Source organism: Myotis nattereri (genome assembly GCF_964212035.1).
Source record: "Myotis nattereri genome assembly, chromosome: 11".
Taxonomy (NCBI): Eukaryota; Metazoa; Chordata; class Mammalia; order Chiroptera; family Vespertilionidae; genus Myotis; species Myotis nattereri.
In genome coordinates this window covers 80,241,802-80,265,980 of record NC_138086.1, presented here as the reverse complement: position 1 = coordinate 80,265,980, position 24,179 = coordinate 80,241,802, and the positions used below count along the sequence as shown (strand labels likewise).

The window sequence follows — 24,179 nt, the reverse complement described above, 5'->3', positions numbered from 1 at the left end:
CGAGACCCACCCGTGCACGGGGCCCTGGGCAACCAGCCTCGGAGTGAAGCCAGCGCAGCGGAGCCAGCCCCGTGACCCGAGTGTGTGTGGGGAGATCCCCGAAGCCATCGCCGGCTGCTCACAGCAATCTCCAGGGCGCTGCCTTCATCACCCCTTTTCTCCGTCAGGACTTCATCTCCTTCGGCTCCGGGGAGCCCCCGGCCGGCGAGTACCACTCCTTCGTGCTGTACCACAACAACAGCCCGCGCTGGGCCGAGCTGCTGAAGCTGCCCATCCCCGTGGACACGTTCCGGGGCGCGCACATCCGCTTCGAGTTCCGGCACTGCTCCAGTGAGTGGCCCTGGCCGCGCGGCCGTGCGGGGTGTCGTGTGGAGTTGGGGTGAGGGCGCCGGAGCGCAGCATTTAATGGTTGCCGTGGGGTAGATCCTCCCACTGTGGCCACTTCGAACCGTCAACGGGATGTCATCGACTTGCCCTTGGGGAGCGGGGTGCTCTGTGGGCCTTGTGCTCCATGGGCCTCGTGCTCCGTGGGCCTAGTGTTCTCTGTGAGTCTCATGCTCTGTGGGCCTCGTGCTCCGTGGGTCTCATGCTCCGTGGGCCTCGTGCTCCGTGGGCCTCGTGTTCTCTCTGAGTCTCGTGCTCCGTGGGTCTCGTGCTCCGTGGGCCTCGTGTTCTCTCTGAGTCTCGTGCTCCATGGGTCTCGTGCTCCGTGGGCCTCGTGCTCTGTGGGCCTCGTGTTCTCTCTGAGTCTCGTGCTCCATGGGTCTCGTGCTCCGTGGGCCTCGTGCTCTGTGGGCCTCGTGCTCCGTGGGCCTCGTGCTCCGTGGGCCTCGTGTTCTCTCTGAGTCTCGTGCTCTGTGGGTCTTGTGCTCCGTGGGCCTCGTGCTCCGTGGGCCTCGTGCTCCGTGGGCCTCGTGCTCCGTGGGTCTTGTGCTATGTGGGCCTCATTCTCTGAGCCTCGTGCCCAGGGGCAGCCAGCTCCCACGTGCTTCTTGAGAACCTCCTGTGGTCTTGGCACTCACTCTTGGAGACACCGAGCTTAGAATAAAGCAAAACAGAGAAGGAACCTGCCCTCCGTGGAGCTTACATCCCCAAGTGGGGGGTGGGATGTGATAAGAAAGGGGTGATACACAAATGAAAGAAGATTACCCGTCATTTCAGATAATGAGCAAGTTAGTCAAGGAGTAGAAATTGCTGCCGAAGGGGCAGGGATGGTGGTGGAGGGGCCGCTGCCGACAGAGCTCCGTCGATGCAAAGGGCGCTGCCGAGTGCGGGCTGGATGGCTTGATCAGCGGCTTCTCCGCAGCCTGTGTCTCTGAGCCTTGTGTCGGCAGGTGCTTACGTGAGCCAGTAAGTCGTTGCCATCTTTGTCCTTCCCCACAGCCAAGGAGAAGGGCGAGAAGAAGCTGTTCGGCTTCTCTTTCATCCCCCTGATGCAGGAAGACGGCAGGACGCTCCCAGACGGCACGCACGAGCTCATCGTGCACAAGGTAACACGAGCAGGGGCTGGCGGTGGCAGGTCCCATGCCCCCCAAGATGCCAGGGGCCCACGTGGAACCACCATCCGGCTTAGGGGTGTAACTGGGTTTTCCTGGGGTGACAAAAACGTCTGTCAGCTCTATGCAGTGTCGTTTCTATGTTCTTTAAGATTAGCTAGCTCAGCCCAGCTGGTGTGGCTCAGTGGTTGCACCAAGAGGTCACTGGTGTGATTCCTGGTCAGGCACATGCCCGGGTTGCAGGCTCGAGCCCCGGTAGGGGGCAGGCAGGAGGCAGCCGATTATTGATTCTCTCTCATAGATTTTCTGTCTCCCTTTCCCTCTCCCTTCCTCTCTGACATCAATAAAAACAAGTAAAAAAGAATCCCAGTGCTGCCTGGTGAGTTAGGAGCCGAAAGCCTCTGAGAACGAGGACGGACAGGCTGTGAGACAGATGGGCAGCGTCTGTGGGCCGCGCTGTAGAGGGGGTGTCGCCCTCGGCACGCCCGCATCGGTGTGATGACAGCCCGTCCCCCACGCCCAGGCCCCTAGGCCCTCTCAGGAGGAGGATTGTGGGCTGCTCCGTGGGCATCGCGGGCGTCCATTTCCTCTGTCCTGTTCCTGCTGGTTTTAGCACGGAATGACCATCGTTGTCTGAAGAGAGAGTTACATCAGGAATGTGAAGCTGTCTGTTTTCAGATCTGCAGTTCTTCTTACCTTTGTTAGTAGCGTTTTCTGGGAGGGAGAGATCGCCCCCAGGGATGGGACTGTCAGGTTCCCCTGAATACTGTCTCCTCCGGTCGCCCGTTCTCAAAGGAAGGAGTTGTTTCAAAGCTGCCTCAGCTGAGCTGTTGGAAGAACTTGAGAGTTTTTTCCAAAATTCTGTGCTGCCCACCAGCCAGGCGCAGTGCACGGCTCCCTCTGTTCTGCTCCTCACGACCACACCAGGGGCTTAGAGACGGGCAGGGAAGTCCCACGGGGTAAGGAGCGTGGGACAGCCTCTCCTGTGGGAAGTGTCAGAGCTGGGGTTCCACCCCAGCCGGTCCCGGCCCGAACCTGAGCCTCGTTCCTCTTACACACCTCTGCTGCATTCCACTTCAAAGCCAGAATCTACTCATGATTCTGTTTGGACCGTCTCCCAGGTCATAAACACGAGAGCCGGAAACTGTAATTCTCAGGAGGCCCCCCCCCCCCCCGCCCCCCGGCCCTTTCTCTCTGTTTTTGAACAGTGCGAAGAAAACACGAATCTTCAGGACCCTACCCGCTACCTCAAGCTCCCCTTCTCCAAGGGCCTGCTCCTGGGGACTAGCAGCCTCGCCACTAAGACCACAAAGGAGTCTTTTTGGATCACGTCGTTCCTCTGTTCCACGAAACTCACCCAGAACGGTAGCGTCCCACCCTCTCGGGGTGCAGGGCTGGGGTTTGGTGGGCCTCGCTGGTCACCAGCCGGCAGTTCAGACCCTGGAGGAGAGCGACCCCTCTGGGGTCGGGGGTGGGAGGGGGATGCCCAGGAAAATGGGACCGTCCTGACCCGGGTCTGTACAATGCATGTCACGTGAGGGCCTCATAATGACCCAGGACTGGAGCTCACGTACACAGCTTTCCAATCAACCCTCAAAACCACCTGCTTAAAAAATGAGAATAAGCCGGACCAGTGTGCTCAGTGGTTGAGCACTGACCTATGAAGCAGGAGGTCCCGGTTCTATTCCCGGTCAGGGCACCTGTGTGAGGCAGCCAATCAATGAGTCTCTCTCATGTTTCTCTCTCTCCCTTCCTCTCTGAAATCAATAAAAATATATTTTGAAAAAAAGAGGGAATAAAATGAGAGAGAGAACACCACCACCTTCCTCTCCCTGGCTTATGGCTCCATAGACATGCAGTTGCAGGCTGTGGCGTAAAGCCGGTTGGTGTTTAACTAGCGGGGACGGCTTTGGGGTGTAGGTTCCTGTCTGTGGCAGGGTGTTTAGGAAGCGATGATTAATGAAGCAAGGTGATCTGGACAAACGTCCTGAAAGCCATGTCTGTGATGCGGGGAGTCAGACACGCCTGGGTTCTTCCTCGTCGCCACATGACGCGTCTGGCGCGCACCCCGAAGTCCGCGTGAATGAGTCGGGGCCTGGTGTTGAGGAGAGCCCCCCGCAGGGAGGCCTCGCGCCTGGTGAAACGCTGTGCCTGCGCGGGCTCAGAGCTGCCGGTCTCTCGGAGGCTCAGGGCGGCGGCGGTGGCGGAGATGGTGCCTCCGTGTGGGCATCGGGCACAGGCTTGAACACCTCTGGGTTCCTCTGGCCACGGCCTGTTTCTATACGCAGGACACAGGACACGGTTCTCTCAGGCTTGTCTTCGTTCCGGTCTCTCCCCTTCCAGAGTCTCTCTGGAGATGTGCTTTGTACAGTCAGCGGCACCCTCTATTCTGGGGGACCCTGACAGAAGGCTGTCAGCCCCGGGTTCAGAGATGCCATTTTGCCCAGACTTTATCCGTTAGTGGGTGGTGATGTTCCCTAAATAAGGTCGCATGGGCAGAGCGCTGTGTGGACTATCAAGCATTGACCAAACCTGGAGCATGTTGGGGAGCCATCTCCCGCCCTGGGGGTGGTGGGTGCTGGGAACACAGCAGGACCGAGCCTGGCGTGGCTGGCTGCCTGGGGTTCTCAGCCCGGCGGGGCCCAGACAGACAGCCACAGCCTCGGACGCGTGCTCTCGGGTGAGACATGAATTTCTGTTCTGTTCGAAGGCGACATGCTTGACCTTCTGAAGTGGAGAACCCACCCCGACAAGATCCCAGGCTGCCTCTCCAAGTTAAAAGAGATCGACGGCTCCGAGATCGTCAAGGTACACGCGGTCCCTGTCCCTCTCGGGGCTCTCGGGGTGGGGCTGGTCGCTGTCCCTCTCGGGGCCCTCGGGGTGGGGCTGGTCGCTGTCCCTCTCGGGGCCCACGGGATGGGGCTGGTCCCTGTCCCTCTCGGGGCCCTCGGGGTGGGGCTGGTCCCTGCCCCTCTCGGGGCCCTCGGGGTGGGGCTGGTCGCTGGTCCCTGCCCCTCTCGGAGCCCTTGGGGTGGGGCTGGCCGGAGGGGAAGGACAGCCCCCATTTGATGAGGGGATTTCCTTCTTCTCTCCCTAACAGTTTCTGCAAGACACCCTGGACACCTTGTTCGGGATTTTAGATGAAAATTCCCAAAAGTATGGGTCAAAAGTGTTTGATTCTCTGGTGAGTTTGCATTCCGTTTCATCACATCTTAAGTGTCGCCTGTCCCTCCGGACTCGCCCAAGGCCATTCCGGAAACGGAGGCTGGAGAGCGTGAGGGTTCGCTTACAAATCACGGAACGGCCTGTGCTTGCCTGTGGTTTCCTAAAGCCCCGTTTTCTTCTTAGGTTCACATCATAAATTTGCTGCAAGACAGCAAATTCCATCACTTCAAGCCGGTGATGGACACGTACATCGAGAGCCACTTCGCCGGGGCCCTGGCGTACAGGTGAGCCCTTCCTCCCGGCGTCGCTTTGCCACCGTGTGGTGGGCGCTTTTCTAAGCAGGCCCTCCCGCCTTTTCCCCCCCCCGCACTTTAGGGACCTCATCAAGGTGCTCAAGTGGTACGTGGACCGGATCACGGAGGCGGAGCGACAGGAGCACATCCAGGAGGTGCTGAAGGTAACCCCAGACGAGGCCTCTCGGGGCGCCGGGCGTGGCGATGCCTCGGGGAACAGGCCCCTCCGCACAGAGAGGGGTGGGAGTGGCGCTCACTGCACCCCAAGGAGCTGATTCGCACTCCGGCCGCTGCAGAGCTGGGGACACTGGAAGGCTCGCCCACTGCACCCGCTCAGGATGCACCTTCCTCCTCTGGGCGCCTGAACCCCTGGGGTCTGGGCCGGCGGGAGGGGGTTTGTGTGAGGAGCGCAGGTGGGCAGTCACGCTTGGCCGTTCCCGGCTCTGGCTTTTATCACCATCTGGGAGCGATTCTCCTTACATTTGCAGATTAGCAGGGACCACGGAAGGGAAACTGAAGTTTTACCGGGTCTCCTAGTTTAACACTGTCCACCTCCCGGGGCCGCGTGCTCAGGGGCACGTGGAGATGCTGAGACCTCACTTGCACACATGTCCAAAGAGAACACAGCTTCTTAACGGGATGGCCCGGGAACTACCCGGCCATCTCCCGACGCCGGCTGTGGGGCACCCCCTATGCCATGTCGGTGGAGGAAGGTGGACAAGTGGGCCCTTAATATTAGGGCGCGTGGATCACTGGGTCTGCTTGAAGGGAAGATTCTAAGTTGCGCGGTACACACTAGCAAAGCAAAATTCCTTCCGAAAACAGACTTCTTTTGTTAATTCAAAAATCTCTGAGGGTTAAAACATTTTGTTTTTGCCTCTGAAGAATGACATAGAATTTTTATATTGATGTATTTAAAATTTTAAAAAAATTGTTCAATGACAGTGGACATTCAGTATTATACTAGTGTCAGGTGCACAGTATGGTGGGTAGACATGTGTGTAACTTACCGAGGGGTGAGGCCCCCCATGAGGCTAGGACCACCTGGCACCGTATGACAGTATCATGTAGCGACGACAGTATTAACACCTGTCCTCCTGCTGTGCTTCACCTCCCTGTGACCGTCCTGTCCCTGCCAGCTTATACTTCTCCTCCCTTCCCCTCTCCCCTGGGTCCCTGCTCCCTCCCTCTGGCAGCCACGCAGGGAAATGTTAAGTGATCCAGACGTCTTCCCTCATTAGGCCTCAGAGAAAAGGGACTCTTCTCCCACATACACATGCTGCTCAGCAGCCTCCCGGTCCTTTGCGTTTAAATCGGGGATTTGAAGTCTATCCCGGCTCCCTGCCTGTCCTTGTGTGTCAGTCAGTGCCTTGCGCTCACTGAGGGTCACGGTGTCGCCGTTGTGCTGCAGGCCCAGGAGTACATCTTCAAGTACATAGTGCAGTCGCGCCGGCTGTTCTCGCTGGCCACGGGCGGGCAGCACGAGGAGGAGTTCCGCTGCTGCATCCGCGAGCTGCTCCTGTCCGTGCGCTTCTTCCTCTCTCAGGAGAGCAAAGGGGCCGGGCCGCTCTCTCAGTCCCAGGTGCGTTGCTTTTCTTTTTACATTTATTTTTCATTGCCCTGGCCAGTGTGGCTCAGTGGGTAGAGTGTCGGCCTGCAGACCATAGGGTCCGGGGTTCGATTCTGGTCAAGGGCAGCTATCTCCGTTGCAGGCTGCTCCTCGACCCGGGCCCTGGTCAGGGCATGTGCAGGAGGCAACCAATCGATGTGTTTCTCTCACATCGATGTTTCTCTCTGTCCTTCCCTTTCTCTTCCACTCTCTCTAAAAATCGATGGAAAAATACCCTTGGGTCAGGATTAATCAACCAAACAAATACTTTTTATTAATTCCAGAGAGGAAAGGAGAGGGAGAGGGAGAAGGAGATAGAAACATCAGTTATGAGAGGGAATCATTGATCGGCTGCCTCCTGCACCCCCCACACTGGGGATGGAGCCCGCACCCGGGCATGTGCCCTGACTGGGACTTGAACTGTGACCTCCTGGTTCACAGGTTGACGCTCCATCAACCCCTGAGCCACGGGGCCGGGCCTCCCTGGTGTCTCACAGCTCGCTGCTGAGAGCGTGCCGGGGGTTGACCTGCGTTTCTCTCTTGAAGGCCGTGTTCCTGAGCTCCTTCCCCGCCGTGTACTCGGAGCTGCTGAAGCTCTTCGACGTCCGGGAAGTGGCCAACCTGGTGCAGGACACGCTGGGCAGCCTGCCCACCCTCCTGCACGTGGACGAGACGCTGCAGGCGGTGAAGCTGCAGTGCATCGGCCAGACCGTGGAGAGCCAGCTCTACACCAACCCAGGTGGGCGTCCCTCAGGGCAGAGCGCGCAGAGCAGCTCCCACTCCCGCCTCGCCTCCGTGGCCGCGGGGCAGCGAAGCCGTTCAGATGGCAGATGCCAGCCTCCTTCTCCACGGCCCTGGGCCCGGGTGGCGGGATAAGCCTGTTGAGGAGCCAGGCACACGCGTATGGCTACTCAGCCCTGTTTCTGGAAGGAAGGGGAGCCCTGCTGGTGAGGGACTGGTCCCCCGGTGGGTGTAGGTGCGCAGCCTTGTCCTGGGAGGCCGGTGTGTTTGTGCAGGCGCTGAGGAAGGCTCCCTCCCGCCCTGAGTCCTTGGTTTGCGCCCTCTGATGTGTGTTGGGAAGAGAGTCACATACGCCTTTTCCTGTGAGACACCTCGCTACCTGGCTGGGGACCAGGCCAGTGCTGCACCAACAGGCGGACGTGGCCGCCCTCGCCTTGTCTGTGGCCTTAAGGAGACAGCTCTGCTGTGCGGCGTTGTGTTCGCTGGAGGCGGGCACTTCACTGACGCCCTTCACTGTTCACCTGACGGAAGGACCTTCCGTCCTTCACTTCTCGGCCTTTTTTATCGCGAGCCGAGGCTGATCTTGCCTGGTTTCTCTGCATCCGCTGTTAGTGTTGTGAATTGCACCGATGGAGGGTTCGGCCTTAAATCCTCAGGACAGACTCGTTTAATCATAGTGAGATATGTAACACCCGCGTGGGTGTTGGTGACATTTTACACGGAGGTTTGCCTCTGTGTTGAGGGAGGGACCCATCTGTGGTTTTTTAAATCTCGTAATGTCGTTGGCCGATGTGGGCCTCGGCGATGCCTGCCTCCTTCAGTGAGTCCGTTGTGGCCCCTGTTTGCTTGGTTTTCTGGGAGAATTCACACAGACTTGTTACGGTTTCTTCTATAAAATGCTTCATAGGATTCATAGGAGCCACGTGGGCCTGGAATTTTCCTTGCAGGTTTCTAACAAGTTTAATTCCTTTGATCAGCATAGAGGTCCTTAAGTTATCCATTTGTTATGAACAGGTCAAGTGGAATTATAATTTATGCAAATGTAGGACGCATGGGTGTTTATAAACCGAGAGCGATTCCTCTGAGTTGTGCCCAAGGAGCTCACCCCCTGGATGAAGTGAATGAGATGGGCCGGGAGCAGAGAATCAGATGCTGCTCAGTGGGGCACAGGGCTCCCCACGACAGACAGGCCTCACCATCAGACAGAGACCCAGCAGCCATGGCCGGGCCCGGCCTGACAGGTCCCTGACAGGTGTGGGCTCGTGCTGCCCAGGAGGGGTCTGGAGGTTCCTCCACAGGGAGACTGACCAGCCGGGAGAAGAGCTTCCGAAGTGGGGGCTCCCCCCCCTTTGTGCCCCGCAGCAAAGCCTCGCCCACCCCCAAGCCGGGTGCTCGCTGGTGAGAGGGGTGACCATGGAAGGTCGCCAGGTCCTGTGAAAATCAGAGGCCAAAGGGAAGAAACGGACAAAGAAGAACTTGAAAGAAAAAGAGACTTCAGTGAGAAAATAAAACAAAACATCAAGAAAAGAGTCTGATTTCCCAAGAGACAAACCGTGCAGGCGTGAAACAAGGGTGGGCGGTATCGGGAGAGGTCACCCCAAGAAGCAAACGTGAGCGGCCACGTCAGGGAAATGCAAGCGTCTGGTCTGAAAATTACTCTGAATTTCCTGGTGCAGCGACGGCCTAGAGCAGGTGGGCCCCTCGGAGCCCAGGGCCTGTGTGCCTGCCCAGCTTGCAGGCCCGGGACACTGGCCTGGGAAGGAAGGAGGGACCCTTGGAGCAGAATATATCGGAGCATAAACAGGGAAACTTAATCCAAGGCTTGGGGAGTAAAGTAAGGAAATAGCCCAGAAAGTTGGACAAAAAATAAGTTTAAAAAAAAGTCAGAAAAAGTAGAAGATAGTTTAAGATTTTCTAAAAGAGGCATCTCTTACCCTTGGAGACAGCATGGAGAGACCTGGAGAGCATTATGCTAAGCAAAATAAGCCAGTCAGAGGAAGACAAGTACCACAGGATCTCACTCGTATGTGGAATCTAATGAACAAAATAAACTGATGAACAAAACAGATCCCAAAACATAGGAGCATGAACAGACTAAGGAATCTCAGAGGGAAGGGGGGAGAGGCGGGAAGAGATGAAACAGAGAACTCATCTGCATATATGCATAACCCATGGGCAGAGACAATAGTGTGGTGAAGGCCTGGGGTGGGGGTGGAGGGTCAATGGGGAAAAATGGACATCTGTAATACTTTCAGCAATAAAGGTAAATTTAAAGAGAGAAAGAGATTCATGATGTGAATATAGGCAAAGTTCCAGACACAGGACAGAAAAAAATGAAAGGGAAGGAAATCATCGTAGCCGTAATTCATGGCAAGTTCCCCAAGCGGAGGGATATGAGTTCATGGATTGAAGAGACCAAAAGACAAGGAATAATCATGAAATTTTGAATTACCAGGAATAATTTCCCAAAAGCTTTCAAAAAGAGATCGACTAAACCAAAACCAAACAAGACTCCAACCACACACGGAGGGCCGGACGTCAGAATGGCGGCACACCCCAAGTGTTTATTTCTCTATGTGCCCTGAGTCTTCAGTGGGGCTGGGAGCCGAGAGGCGAGTGAAATAAACCACATCGTATCCGCCCTCTAGGAAGCCAGTGGGTGACCCATCTCAGTGGAAAACCAGGAAATGGCCCGAGAAGCATGCCATTTTGATATTTGGAGGTAAAACAAGCAATTAAAAAAAAACACATTTCTTTTTTAAAAACATATATTTTTATTGATTTCAGAGAGGAAGAGAGAAGGAGAGAGAGAGATAGAAACATCAATGATGAGAATCATGGATCTGCTGCCTCCTACACTCCCCCTATTGGGGATTGAGCTCGCAACCTGGGCATGTGCCCTTGACTGGAATGGAACCCGGGACCCTTCAGTTCACAGGCTGACGCTCTGTCCACTGAGCCAGACCAGCTCAGGCTAAAAACCCTATTTCAGTAAAAGAGTGAAACCCTTTTGCGTGCAGGAATCGTGGGTTGGGAAAAGGAGCTACTACTGGCTTTGAACATGGACCGTGTGGGACTGGTACCTTCTTAGCTACCTGTGCTAACAAGGTACCATCATCCCATTCCTGCTGCTGATGAAGTGGGAGGAAGGGGCTGTGCAGGGACGCTAACGGCTCCTCCCTGCAGATTCCAGGTGCATCCTGCTGCCCGTGGTCCTGCATCACCTGCACATGCACCTGCGGCAGCAGAAGGACCTGGTGGCGTGCGCGCGCATCCTCAGCAACGTGTTCTGCCTCAGCAAGAAGAACAGCTCGGTGAGTAGACACCCGTCCTCGCCGCTCCCGGACCTAAAGCCTTAACTGTCTTCAAAGACCCCCGTGGAGTCACCCCGACGCCCTCCCTTCCATCTGCAGCTGGGTTGGACTTTCTGCTTTTCCTCTGGAGGAATGTTTTTTCATCTTGCGGGGTGGCTGTAACCCCCAATAACCTGGGCTTCTGAAGCTTGTATTTTAAGAAAGAACCGTGTCCCCGTAGGAAGAGGAGACTCCTCGCCTCCCACGTGTCTTTGTATTTCTTTCAACATATTTTTATTGATTTCAGGGAGGAAGGGAGTGGGAGAGCGAGATAGAAACATCTGTGATGAGAGAGAAACATTGATTGGATGCCTCCTGCACACCCCCTACAGGGGATGGAGCCCGCATCCCAGGCATGTACCCTGACTGGGAATCAAGCCAGGACCTCCTAGTTCATAGGTTAACGCTCAACCACTGAGCCACGCCGGCCGGACTGTCTTTCATCTCGATATGAGGAAGGCTCTGTGGGAGGTGAAGGGCCGCGCGGAGGGAAGTCTGCGGGGCCTGTCTGGGATGGGATGGTGATGCTTGGCCATGGCCTGTGGATGCTGTGGGAGCCGAGGAAAGCCCCGGAACCCCGGGTATCTTGCCACACAGCCGTTCCCCGTCCTCCCAGAATCCTAGCCTGCTGTCACTGAGGGGATTCTGTCAGTTCCTGACTCAGTGCGAGGCCTGCGCATTGGAAGCTCAGTGCAGCTGGGGAAAGCCCACGCTTGCTTGTCAGTGGGACAGCTCGGGCATTCACGCCGCGGCTCGGGGCCCTGATGTGACAGCCACACGGAGGGTCCTGCTCCAGCTCCGCCTGCAGCTGCGATTAAGCATCCTGCTCGTCTGTCACGTGACGGCGAGGGTGACACTGACAGCTCTGCCGGTCTCCCGCTTCTGGCCCTCCGTGGTGGCCGCCTGAAGGGTCGGCTGGCCGGTGACGGGGCTCCAGGGGAGGGGACGAGGGCAGCTGTGTCTGAATGTGGAGGAGACCTGGCTGGGTGGGGCGATGGGTCCTGGGCAGCCTCCAGGCCCAGGCCCGCGGGTGACTTGGGACTAGGTCCCCGCAGTGACAGGGAAGGCGTTCATTTTGCCTTAAGACGCCCTCTACCTGGTTCAGGAGCCCGCTCTGCGGAGCCTGGTGAGCTGGCGGGCCACACTGCGGCTGCTGGGCGAGTGCCGCGAGCTCGCTTACGCGGGAACCCGTGGGGGGCTTCCTGTTCCCCTGGGCGCTGCCTCAGCGATAGGACTCGGCCACACAGCGCTGGGGGGGGGGGGGGGGGGTCTCTGCTCTGGGAGGAAACCGTGGTGGTTTTCTCACGCGTGTAAGAAAGTTCATCCTGGAAACCCCGCCCAGGGCTCTTTCAGGCTCGCTCTTTCCACGTGTTCTCTTGGGGGAGCACTTGGCAGAGCCTCGTCTCGGGCGGGTGGAGAGTCCAGATCACTCCCCGCGGGCAGCGCGGAGGCCTGGCCGCCCAGAACTGGAGGCGTGGGGAGGGTGAACTCGCTTCAGGAGGGCAGTGCCACCTGGTCACTGGCCTGAGGTCGCAGCAGCAGCTGATGGCGTTTCCGAGTGTGAGTGCCTGTGCTCACATCAGCAGGCGGGGCTCTTGATGACAGTCACGTTCACAGAGCGTCATTCACACTTCACACCGAGTTCTGGGGAACGGCCTGTGCGATTCGGGCGCTGAGAAGCGGGGTGTGCGCACCACCTGAGATAGAAACATACGGTGGGCTTTCAGAAGCCAGAGGACTTTCCGGGGTGGGGGGAGGGGGTGGGCTCGGGCACAGACTGGCAAGCTGACGCGCTCAAGGCCACACGCTGTCAGCGGCCCGGCTGGGCTCGGAATCCGTCCTGTGTCCGTCCCAGGGCCTCACCCCCCTTTGTATGTGGGTCCCAGGCACCCGCTGCACAGCTGGCGTGTGTGCTGGGTGTCAGCTCCTCGCTGCCTCCGCCCTGGTTTTCTGTAAGAAGGTCGCTCCCGGGGCTGACCCAGGGGACGTCCAGGGCCGCACAGCTCCGAGCTCTCCGGCGCCTCCTTCTCTACTTGGAAATGCTCTTTCCCCCTTTCCCCGAGAGAGCGGGGCGCCATGAGCAGAACGCCCTGAGCACGCGGCCTTTCTCTCTGCAGGAGAAGTCGGTGCTGGAGGAGATCGACGTGATTGTGGCCAGCCTGCTGGACATCCTGCTGCGGACCATCCTGGAGATCACCAGCCGCCCGCAGGCCTCGGGCGCCGCCACGCGGCTCCACTTCCAGGACGTCACCGTGAGTCCCCGGCCAGCGGCCGCGGGGCTGGGTGTGTGCGGGCCAAAGCCGCGGTCGCTGGGAGGGTGGGTGCTGCGGGAATCCGGGCTCTGGCCTGGGGTGTCGAGCACGAGAACTTCAGACAAGCACAGCAGAGTGTGGCAGACGGGCCTGTGCTCAGCCGGTCCCCGCGTGCCCACGGGCCGGGCAGAATCACATGCCAAGGAAGCAGCATTTGTAACCGCGAGGGTCCCGAGGCCCGGGACGGAGGGTGTGGACTGATGGCCACGCGTGTCACTGCGTGAAAGCTGCCTCCCGCGCGGTTAGATATTGGAAAGGGAACCTGTTACTAGGGTGTTGTTTTCTCCAGCCGGAGAGAGCTTTTTAAAGTTCAAAGAACAGTTGGTGGAAGAACAAAATGTACCATCCTTCTTAATTTTTAAAAAATATGTTTTTATTGATTTCAGAGAGGGAGATAGAGATAGGAACATCCATGATGAGAGAGAATCATTGATCAGCTGCCTTCTGCACGCCCCCTACTGGGGACCGAGCCCACAACCCGGGCCTGTGCCCTGACTGGGAATTGAACGGTGACCTCCCGGTTCATAGGTCGATATTCAGCCACTGAGCCACGCCGGCGGGGCCATCTTTTTTCTTTAAATACGTATTATACTGCCTACCTCTTAGCACTGATGGCGTAATGAAAGAAGGTGTAGTAACCGCTGAGCAAATGGTTAGGGGCCTCATTGCCACGCCTCCTTGCGTGTGTGCAGTTACTTCCCTAGTGAGAAGCCTTCACCCCAGTGAGGAATCCACTCTGAATTTAGAAATTCATGTACGACAAGGAAAAGGTTCTCCGGGGGGAGACTTTGACTGTGACATGATGGTGAATTTAGAGTAAGAAGCTTCATAGAGGGAGTTTGCGCCATAGTGGCTTTTTAAAAATATTCTGTCTTAGAGTAGTTTAAAGCAAGTCACGGATGTATCTGTGTCTTGTTGAAAAACGTGCTTGTCTGTCTGTGTTTTAATTAGGGGGAGTTTGTTGCTTGTCTCCTGTCCCTGTTACGACAAATGACAGACAGGCATTATCAACAGCTTCTTGACAGTTTCAGTACAAAGGAGGAACTGAGGGTAAGTGACAGCTAAAAATTTTTTTAATGTCCCTTCTGGACTTCTCTCGCTCTTCTTCAGCGTTGTCCGGACAGTCCCTTGACAGTTGCTTTACTACTTTCCATTAAACTTTCAGCTGCCTTTTCTCCGCTTTGTCCACGCATCTGCTCATCCGTGTTGGCTCTGTCAGGCAAGTATGTCAGACTCGCGGCCGGCATGCGGCCTGCGGGCTGTGAGTTTGACATGCTTGCTGTAAAGTTTCTATGCTCATGCAAAGTAATTAACTCTTATCTTGGACAAGAACGCAGCATTGAAAACACCTGTCACCAGCCTGCAACAGGCCAGAAACAGAGTAACAGAGCTGAGGAGCCTAACCCTAGTTCAGTGGCCTTGGGAATATCGCCCTCAGGGAAGATAAGGGCTTACTGAGATATGTTGGCTGGTTCCATCCCTATGAAACCCCTGTGTGCTGGTGCGGGAGGCAGAGCTGAGCTGATATTCTCAGCCAGCCTGTAGCCTAAGCCATACGCTGTGCTCGTCTGACACGCTGACGTGCAATAAAAAATACTGATGTTTCTAAATATCTGGTCTTGGCCGAGATTTAGGCCACTCTGCTGCTTCCTTCACGGCGTTCCCTGAGAGCTTGGAAGTTGATTGTCCTCAGTGGGAGAAAGGACCTGTCTGTCCTTTTGTTGCTTTTATTTCTCTCCATCCCTCCAGTTTTCCTCTGGGGACCCAGACATTACCAACAGCTTCGTGATGGGAAGGTTCTGAACTGCGGGGGGTGAAGTCTAGGCCGGTGGGGACAGTCGCCCTGACGGCACATGACTGGAAGCCTTCCCGGGGCCTGGGGGGGGACTTGTACATTTTTAAAAACACAGACAATGCGTAAGGGTCACGTATCTCTGACTCTGAGCTGCCTGGAGGAGGTCGTCTGATCTCAGAAGAACCCGTCAGCCAGTCCGGAGCGGCCGGCAGCCGAGTCAGAGGAAGCGAAGAGTAGGCTCCGGCAGATGTAGACTCGAGCGGGCGGGTGATGGGCATGTTTGTGCTCCAGCCTGAGCCCCGTGTTTCTCATGCTTACAGTCACTCTTGAGTTGAGGATTTCAGTGGGTGAGACGCGTGGACCTCTACACACAGAAGGCCACCTTGTGGTTGAAAAGGAGGAGGATGCCGCAGTGATTAAGTTCCATCAGATGTGGATGAGCCATTCTTCACTGAGGAAGTCTGGCCGCCATAGTTCAGTCCTTTAAATCCCCAGAGTTATTAAGGGCAGCAAAGTCCTGCCGTTTCTCCTCCGCGGCCCGCGCGTGCTGTGGGCGCTTAGCGTGAGGCACAGTGTCACAGAAGTGCGTGGGCGCAGGGCCAGAGGCTGCCACTCGGCCTTGTTAATTCTTCCCTTCTCTGGGACACGGCGTTATTTTAGAAATGAACAAAAGCAAAAAGTAAGAAGTGATTAGGGTTTTTTCCTTCCTTCTGTCGTCAGTAATGGTTTATTATACACCCACCTTCTCCTGCGGACCGACATTCATCCACGTCCCTGGCATTTTATGTGGGAGGAGAGCAGTGAGGGTCCTGTGCTCTGTGGATTATGACTTTCCATGCAGAACTGTGGGGCGGCCTTTAAGGCATGAGGTTGGTTATACACGTTCCGGAAGTTACGTAGGACATTGTAACCTTTCATTGTCCTTTGTGTACTGGCTCAAAAACCGTACCTGCCGGGCTGGCGTGGCTCCGTGGTTGAGCGTCAACCTATGAAATCAGGAGGTCACAGTTTGATTCCCGGTCAGGGCACAGGCCCAGGTTGTGAGCTCAATCCCCAGTGTGGGGTGTGCAGGAGGCAGCCCATCAGTAATTCTCTCTCATTGATGTTTCTCTCTCTCCCTCTCCCTTCCTCTCTGAAATCAACAAAAATATATATTTTTAAAAATCCTATCTGATTAAGCCTTACTCGAACTTTAAGCCTTGAGGACTCCACGTTACCCACAGGACAGAGCCCCAGGTCTCAGCAAGTCTTCTCTGTCCTCAGTCTACCTTCTCTCCACAGTTCCTCGGCCGCTTTCAAACCCCTCGCCCCAGACAAACATTGTCTGTTCCTAACAAACCACCTGCGTACGTTTTAATTCATCGGGATCTTCCTTTTGTTTTTTTGTGAATCCTCACCTGAGGATAGTTTTTCGTTGAATTTTTAGAGAGAGTAGAAGGGAGGAGGAGAGGCAGAAAGAGAGAAACATCGATGTGAGAGAGACATATCGATTAGTTGCCTCCCTCACGTGCCTTGACCAGGGCTGCGGGGGTGGGGATCGAGCTCACAATCGAGATACGTGCCCTTGACTGGAATCAGACCTGTTCTCAGTGTATGGGTTGGTTCCAAAGAAGCTAAAATAAATTCTTGTCTAAATATTTACGAGCTTGAGCAGAGCTGTCGGAGTATGTTACACACACACGCACACACACGTACACACGCACACACATGTACACACACACGCACACACGTATGTTTCTTCGTTTTTAAGAGTCTGCCTTTCTGCCTTCTGATGATTTGAGTGACAACCAGAATCTTATATTCAAGCAGCTTACATATTTAACATAACGTGTTACTGGGTTTGACAAATAAAACTTACGTGTTTGGGGTTATGGTGGTTGTTTTTACATTTTCGGCAACACCATCCTGTTGCCTTCAATCAAATTGTTAGAGATATTTTCCTAGTAGCCCTTCAGGTTACAACAAAAAATCTTTAAGGGTCAGTTAATGAATCTAAATCGAAGCTAGACTGCACCCATCTCTCTTTGAGTCGGGCCAGCTACGTTTCTTCACTCATGTGGTGTATGACCATGTGCTGTGGAACCTGGGCCCACCTGATAAGGTGCGAAGGGGAGGTATCGCCACCTCTGACAACAGCGTGTTTCCAGGTGACCTGTGGAAAAGCATCTCCAGAAATGCCATCGCCCTCTGGCCTGACATCTCTGAGAGGAATGCCTGCACAGGCCATTGTAATTGGAAAATGAATTTTACACAAGAGGGGAGTGTTTCTGCACTACCCTAGCTGCGAAGCGTGGGTCGCTGGGTCCACTCACACCATTGTGTGTGTGTGCCCGCACACATGTGTACGTGTGTGTGCATTACAATAACCAATTAACGCAGTGAGATGGTCTGTTTCTCCCTCACCCAAGGACTTCCTGCTGCAGATATTCACTGTGTTCCGAATATTGATACGGCCCGAGATGTTCCCTAAGGACTGGACTGTGATGCGCCTGGTGGCTAACAAGTAAGACCTTTTTTTAAAGAAAATATTTTTATTGTCTTTTTAGAGAGAGAGGAAGGGAGAGAGAGAGAAACATCATTGATGAGAATCATTGATCAGTTGCCTTCTGCACGCCCCACACTGGGGGTTGAGCCCACAACCTAGATATGTGCCCCATATCAGGAATCAAACCAATGACCTCCTGGTTCATAGGTCAGTGCTCAACCACTGAGCAACACGGGCCAGGCTAGTATGACTTCTATATTGATGATACTTGAAGTTCATCATTCAGGGTTAGAGCGGAGGACAACAAGATGTTTTTAGTTTGATGTCAAGCTCAAGGCTGCCAAGTCCTGGGGTCCTTTTCCTCTGCCTTTGAATTACCTTCTCTCACTGCTTTTAAAAAACCACTACTACTTGTTTTAAACAGGTGGTACATTACCGTGGTTCAAAGTCAAATAGGAGGCACCCGATCAGTGATTCTCATTGATGCTTCTGTTCCTCTCTCCCTCTCCCTTCCTCTCTGAAATGAATAAAAATATATTTTTAAAAAGTCGGACAATAGAACAGATAGATGATGTCCTGAGAAACCCCACCCCCTCCTTGATTATCCCCTGCCCAGCCTGGGGAAACCACCTGTTAGTTCAGTTACTTCCACGGTCCCTGCACCAGGGTCCCTAAGTCCGAGCCTCACAGGAGGCAGAACGTGGGCGTTCTTCTGTACATGGCTCTTTCCTTCACAGTCCCGGCGATCGTCCCACAGTCGTACATGCAGAGCCCTTGTTCTTTTCTGTTTTATTTTCCCTTTTCCTTTCCTTGTACAGCTGTCTAGTATTCCTCTGCATTGGTGTGGCGTTCCTAACTGGCTCTGTGTTACTTTGATCCCCAGCGTGATCATCACAACGGTCCTCTACCTGTCAGACGCGCTTCGTAAGAACTTCCTAAATGAAAACTTCGATTATAAGGTAAGCATTACGCGCATAACTGTTCGACCTGGGGTGAAGGTTTCACCTGGCACTCAAGGAAATGGCCTCATTTGTTTGTTTTCTCTTAATCATAGGAAAGTCAATTCATTCTGGCTACCTCAAATTCACCTCGGGCCATCTACAAGAGTTTTCATTATATGTGTGAGCAAGCCAGGGCTATATGGTGCCTACCCGCCGGGTGGAATCCCAGTGCCCAAGATCAGACAGTGCTGTGTCATAACCAGAATTTTTAAAAAATATTTGTTTTATTGACTTCAGAGAGGAAGAGAGGGAGAGAGAAAAATCAATGATGAGAGAGAATCATCGATTAGCTGCCTCATGCATGCCCCCCACTGGGGATTGAGCCCGCAACCCAGGCATGTGCCTTGACCAGGAATGGAACTGTGAGCTCCTGGTTCAGAGGTAGATGCTCAACCACTGGGTCACGTTGGCTGGACTCGTTACCATAATTTTTAATTCTTTTCTTCTCTTTGTGACCCTCATGCATGACTGAGGGAACTTAGAACATAATGTTTTTAAGACCTATCTTAAGATAGAGTTTATATGAAGAAAACGCTTACAAAGTAATCCCATTTTTTTAGAATAAATTAATGCGAAGGAAAAAAATGATTAGTAAAGTTCTCTAAGGCAGAACTCTGCGTCTGTGATGTGCTTGGGTCTCTAATAAGAGTTCTTGCCCTACTTTTTCAGGTGCAAACAGGAAATGGTGAAGAGGTGGGCGGGGCTGTGCTGTCTCTCCTTCAGGATGTCTATGCTTTGGGGCATCTTTATTTCTTATTATTTTTTAAATAACATCTTTCACATTAAACATTTAATAAAATGTCCTTATTGGTTAACTAAAAAATATGAAAAAAACCCCACATATATAATAAGACCAATGGAATTTTAATAGTTGTGTAATATTTCTTTATATCAGACCTTATATCAGACTTTATAATAATTAACCTGTCAAAATTTCATAATCAAAGCTCTACTTTTTAATACTTTGGTTGTTTCTAATTTTGTTCCTGTAAATTATTCTTTTTTATGTAAATCCTTACAAAATAGAACTTGGCATATGTCCCCAATTATTTCTTTGAATAAATGTTTATAAGTGGAATTGCTGAGTTAAAGGTTGTACCACCCATTTGATTATCTATATCTACACCAACACTGGGAGAGACTTTTTTTTTTTTGACAATTTGATGAGATAAAATCTTTTTTGCTCTAATTTGCATTTCTTAATAGTTATTAGTTATTGACTAAAATCCATATTTTGTGATTATTTTGTTCATTATTTTGTGGGGGTTCTATTATACTTTTTAATTGTGAGAACTCTTTATATATGAAAGATATTAACCCTTTTTAATTTTACTTGGTATCAATAGAGAAGTAGTTTCTTTCATTATATCTTATCTTTTTGGTTAAGTTTATTGTCAGCAATTTTATTCTGATCTCTCTCTGATGCTGTTTTGGGGATAAGAAAACTTTGAATCAAATGATTTGTCTGGGCAGGGAATTTTTATATACTGTCTGAATTTAAAGCAATTAGCATTTCCAAAGAAGTGTATGCATCCTTTTGAGTTCTACATTGAAAGGAGTTCCAAAAAGGAATTCGCACAGGAATAAAGTGATTCATCTCATACCTCTGCCTCCTTGGAGACACACAGTTATAAGAGAAACGAAATATATTCCATGTAAATATACCAGAGGGCTCCTGACACCTGGGACACCACATGGAAGCAATAGAGAAAAAGAGAGTATTTATTTAGTTTACTTCTTTATTGTGGGCATTTAAAGCACATGTAAAAGTAGGGAGAGCAGCATAAGGAACTCCCGTGTACCCATAACCAGCTTCTACTGTTATCAACTCAGGACCATCTGATGTTATCAGCCATACCCTCTCCACTTACCTCTCCACGTATCATCTCACTTCCCCTGTAAATATTTCTGTGACAACATAATACGTAAATCTTTAATTTTTGTTTCAGATCTGGGATTCGTACTTCTTTCTCGCGGTCATTTTTATAAACCAGCTGTGTCTGCAATTGGAGATGTTCACACCTTCCAAAAAGAAAAAGGTATTAGAAAAGTAAGTACCGGTGTGGAATCAGATGGGAGCATGAGGCATAGCAAGTGCGGTGCCTTTTAAAGGGTGTTTAGTTCAAACGATTCATAGATCAGATGTTCATGCCGGAAATTACAGTGGAGAGGAGATGACCAAGAGGACAAGAAGCAGTCTTTTCTGGGAATTTCAATATTTTGAACTTATTTAAACTTTTTTATTTGTCCTCGGTCTTTCAGGATTCAAAATTACTACCAAAGTGAACATTATGAGGCAAATCTGTTTTATTAAAGATTTATATGAAGATTTGAATTAGAGGCATCAAGACATGCACATTGAAATCTTTCATTAAACACATACTGACTTTTAACTCAGACTGATCGTATCCTAGAGACACAGATCTGTCTTTGTTCCAGAGGCGCTGTGTCAGGTCTGGTTTCTGTTCTGTTTCAGGTATGGCGACATGCGGGTGACAATGGGCTGTGAGATCTTCAGCATGTGGCAAAACCTGGGTAAGTGATGAAAAGGGAAGCCACGGGCATTTCACAGCTCAGCACTGCACTTTTCACTGTCTGAGTGAAGAGGGCAATTTACCAAGGACAGGATTTGAAACCAAGTGTCTAAATCAGTGAAGGTATCTATACAAAGTAATGACACGTTGGCATTGGTTAGGGTTAAAACGAATTCTTTAAATTGCTGTCTGCTTGAAAAAAGTCACCTCATCTTCATGGGTTTCATTATTATGGAGTGATAAATTTTATAATCCAGCTCACTCCAGTAATACATACAACTTTAGCAGTGTGTTAAGAACCTTTTGGAATTTAGAACTGTAACACCTCAAAATTTCTAGGACTCCGAATCCTACCAAATTTAGATTAAACTTCATAGAAATGGACTCGAGCATCACTACTCTTTAAAAAATTTGAAACCATTGACCTATATCATGAAGAGTATAGCCAAAGGATGTAAAGGCTTCTGCAGTTGCTAGGAAACCATTAGCTAATTTGTTAGCCAATCACAGCAGACAGAGTGCAGTATTCCAGCAAATTGATGGCACAGGTTTGGTGACATAGAAAAGAATATTTGGAAAATAGACTGTTCCAAAATCTCCTTGGCAGAGGGTTTCTATTATTTACTATTTAATTTGGTAATGTTACTTATTTATGTTAACTACACACGTGTGTAGTGTCCATTCACTACCACTGCGTGGTTCCTCCTTGTGGTTTGCTAAAGGGATGAACCTATTTGAATCGATGACCTGAGGTATCCTTGCTCTGGGGCTCCTCTGAGCACAGCGTGGCGATGGCAGGGTGTGTTTTCTGTACGTGAAAATAGGAGCATCATCCTTTGACTTCCACTCATGTCACAGAGTGAGTTTTGACCGGGACACGTGTAGTTCTCAAACATGCAGAGCCATTGGAGGAAGCCCCGTTGTGGAGGCAGTTGAGCTGCGCGCTCTTGTGGCTGTTTATTTAGGCTCTTGTCCACGCTGCGGTGAGAAGGCTGGGGCAGGGCCGTTTGGGTACCAGGTTAGAAGCATGGCCGTTGTCCCTCCGGGATAAATCGTGGCATCGCTGTGCGTGGTTATGTCCACGGCAGCCTCGGTCCACACCAGGAGGCGTGTGCAGGTGGGCGCAGGAACCCTGGCTGGCTCAGTTCCGCGGGCACCCTGAGTCTCCCTACAGACGTCACTGCGTGCACCATCAGTGTTTCTCCTCTGTGCGGTCTTTCTTTTTCTTTAAAGTGTGTAGTTTATTAATCCTCTCATGAAAAATCTGCACAACCCCCACAGATAAAGTCACCAAGGAATCTTGACCCCTTCCTCTTGCCAGCACCAACACTGGCCTTTGCAGTCCCCTGGCTGTCTTCATTCTGTTCTGGCGTTCCTTTCTCTGTTTTCTTGAGGTCTTCTTCTTCTCATAGAGGCCATGTCTTGCGAGCCTGTGTTTGGTTCATTTTCCTTTGCATAATCCAAGGAATCATAAATCATGCCAAAGCCAGTGGTCTTCCCACCACCCAAGTGGGTTCCGAATCCAAACACAAAGATGACATCAGGTGTGGTCTTACACGTTGTGGCCAGTTCTTCCCGAATTTCTGTCTTGGGCACTGTTGCCTTCCAGGGTGAAGGACGTCAGTGACCATTTGCTTCCGCTGAAGTCATCTGTTGGTCATGAACTTCCTGGTCCGGAAGTTCACCTGCGTCCGGGGAGTCCCCGGGAAGCCAGGACCCCGCTCTGGGGAAATGATGCAGCAGCCATGGCACAGGGACAGCCGCCTCCCGCCCCTGAGTCCCTGAGCCCTGTCCCAGTTACTAGGCCGTCGCTCTTGCTCCCCAGCCGCCTGGGGAGGTGCCCAGAAATGACTCCTGGCTGCTGCATCCCTGTGCCCAGGACTCACTGTTCTGTGGAGCGCCCCCCCCAGGCCACGCCTTCTTGCTGCGCTGTGGGACCCCCGCCCCCTTCGGCCTCCATCGTCCTGCCGGGACACGGCTTTCCTCCTGGTTTCAGGTGAACTGACGCTCTCACTAAACAGAAGGCGGCCCTTCCTTCGCGTTTGCAAGCACCTTATCGTATCTCGTGGCCGCTGTGGGAGCAGCCCGCCGCCCCCTGCCCCCTGCCCCCCCCCCCCCCATCGTGACCGGGAAACCCAGAGGCGGACGCTGACCTGCAGCGCCCCCTCCCGGGTGGAGCATCACTTCAAACCCGCGGGGCGGGGCGGGGCGCTGAGCACGGAAGAGGGTCATTTGCCCGCATTTCCCCTTCTCCCTTCCATCTTCTGTCATGAGGGTCGAAGACACACAGAACCGTCCTGTTGGGAGTTACCTCCCCGTTAATTTCTTCTATTTTTTGTACTAGAAGGAACCGAGCCTGGGCATACACAAATCCAGGTGCAAACAGCGAGTGTAGATGTCTGTGGACTTTAGGAGGGTGTGTCAGGGGAAAGGGAATGGGCAGGAAAGAATGGAAAGAGGGGAGATGATGGGTGAGATCCGAGATGGGCACCGCCACTGGGTATTGGGGAAGCCGCTGCTTTTGTGACGCAGGTGCCACGGGAAGGGCTGCTGTCTTCTGGGGTGGCCCCCCGCCTCCACACTGTGGATAACCTTTGGGGATACCGTGTTCTCTTCTATCACATGTTTTTTTTAAAATGAAAGACGTGCCTGTCCGTACAGTAACGTGCCTTACTTTTCCCGTTAATTCTGTGGAATAACTTTCCCTGTGTCGTCCTTCCACCTCGTTTTTAATGCAGCATGAAAATTCCAGTGTGTGTGAGCGCTGAGTAGCATAGATCGCCAATTCCTGATGACTTCTGTAACTTTTCATTGTACCTTATGGGCTTTTTTTAACTGAAAAAATGAATTCTCTCCTTTTTAATAACAATGGGGAAATACCAACACATTGCAACTTACTGTTTACATATGTGCTTAGGGAAATATTTCCTTGCTTGGGGAGACAGTTGTCATTGAGATGACTGTACTTGCCTTAGTTTTAAACAAATGTTACAGTATTAATTTTCTAAATATACCGAAATGCAAACGTTTCATTGCCTTAGGGGAGCACAAGCTTCACTTCATCCCTGCCCTGATCGGCCCCTTCCTGGAGGTGACCTTGATACCACAGCCGGACCTGCGGAACGTCATGATCCCGATTTTCCACGACATGATGGACTGGGAGCAGAGGCGGAGTGGCAACTTCAAGCAGGTAGGCCGTGCCCTCGGCCTGGGGGAGGCCTCCCGTTCACTTCTTGGAGCTGGGAAATGAACACCCCATTAGCCATCGGCAGAGCAGATTCCAGCCTGGCCGCCCTCCCAGCCAGGTGGCCATGGCCACTGCTGGTCTTACATCCCCCTGAGCGTCTGGAAAGCCCTGAAAAAACCATTTCATACCCTTTCAGCTAAAAGATTCT

General features: G+C 52.6%; 1 protein-coding gene and 1 pseudogene across 3 annotated transcripts in view; one reads left to right on the top strand and one right to left on the bottom strand.

The window, feature by feature from the left end:
- The window catches only part of DOCK4 (dedicator of cytokinesis 4), a 194,095-nt gene that overhangs the window by 129,772 nt on the left and 40,144 nt on the right, over positions 1-24,179 (top strand). For both annotated transcript variants that reach the window (XM_081102275.1, XM_081102274.1), the window contains exons 15-31: positions 168-330; positions 1,384-1,490; positions 2,705-2,861; positions 4,207-4,304; positions 4,597-4,680; positions 4,845-4,945; positions 5,037-5,118; positions 6,366-6,536; positions 7,110-7,302; positions 10,491-10,618; positions 12,775-12,909; positions 13,921-14,019; positions 17,173-17,267; positions 18,133-18,208; positions 20,200-20,300; positions 20,727-20,785; positions 23,826-23,974. In XM_081102275.1, coding sequence (XP_080958401.1) covers positions 168-330; positions 1,384-1,490; positions 2,705-2,861; positions 4,207-4,304; positions 4,597-4,680; positions 4,845-4,945; positions 5,037-5,118; positions 6,366-6,536; positions 7,110-7,302; positions 10,491-10,618; positions 12,775-12,909; positions 13,921-14,019; positions 17,173-17,267; positions 18,133-18,208; positions 20,200-20,300; positions 20,727-20,785; positions 23,826-23,974 — 1,998 coding nt within the window. The remainder of the gene's footprint in view (positions 1-167; positions 331-1,383; positions 1,491-2,704; positions 2,862-4,206; positions 4,305-4,596; positions 4,681-4,844; positions 4,946-5,036; positions 5,119-6,365; positions 6,537-7,109; positions 7,303-10,490; positions 10,619-12,774; positions 12,910-13,920; positions 14,020-17,172; positions 17,268-18,132; positions 18,209-20,199; positions 20,301-20,726; positions 20,786-23,825; positions 23,975-24,179) is intronic.
- LOC308527281 (small ribosomal subunit protein eS24-like) lies at positions 22,038-22,454 on the bottom strand (annotated as a pseudogene). The gene has a single exon. The product of its transcript is annotated as a small ribosomal subunit protein eS24-like (transcript).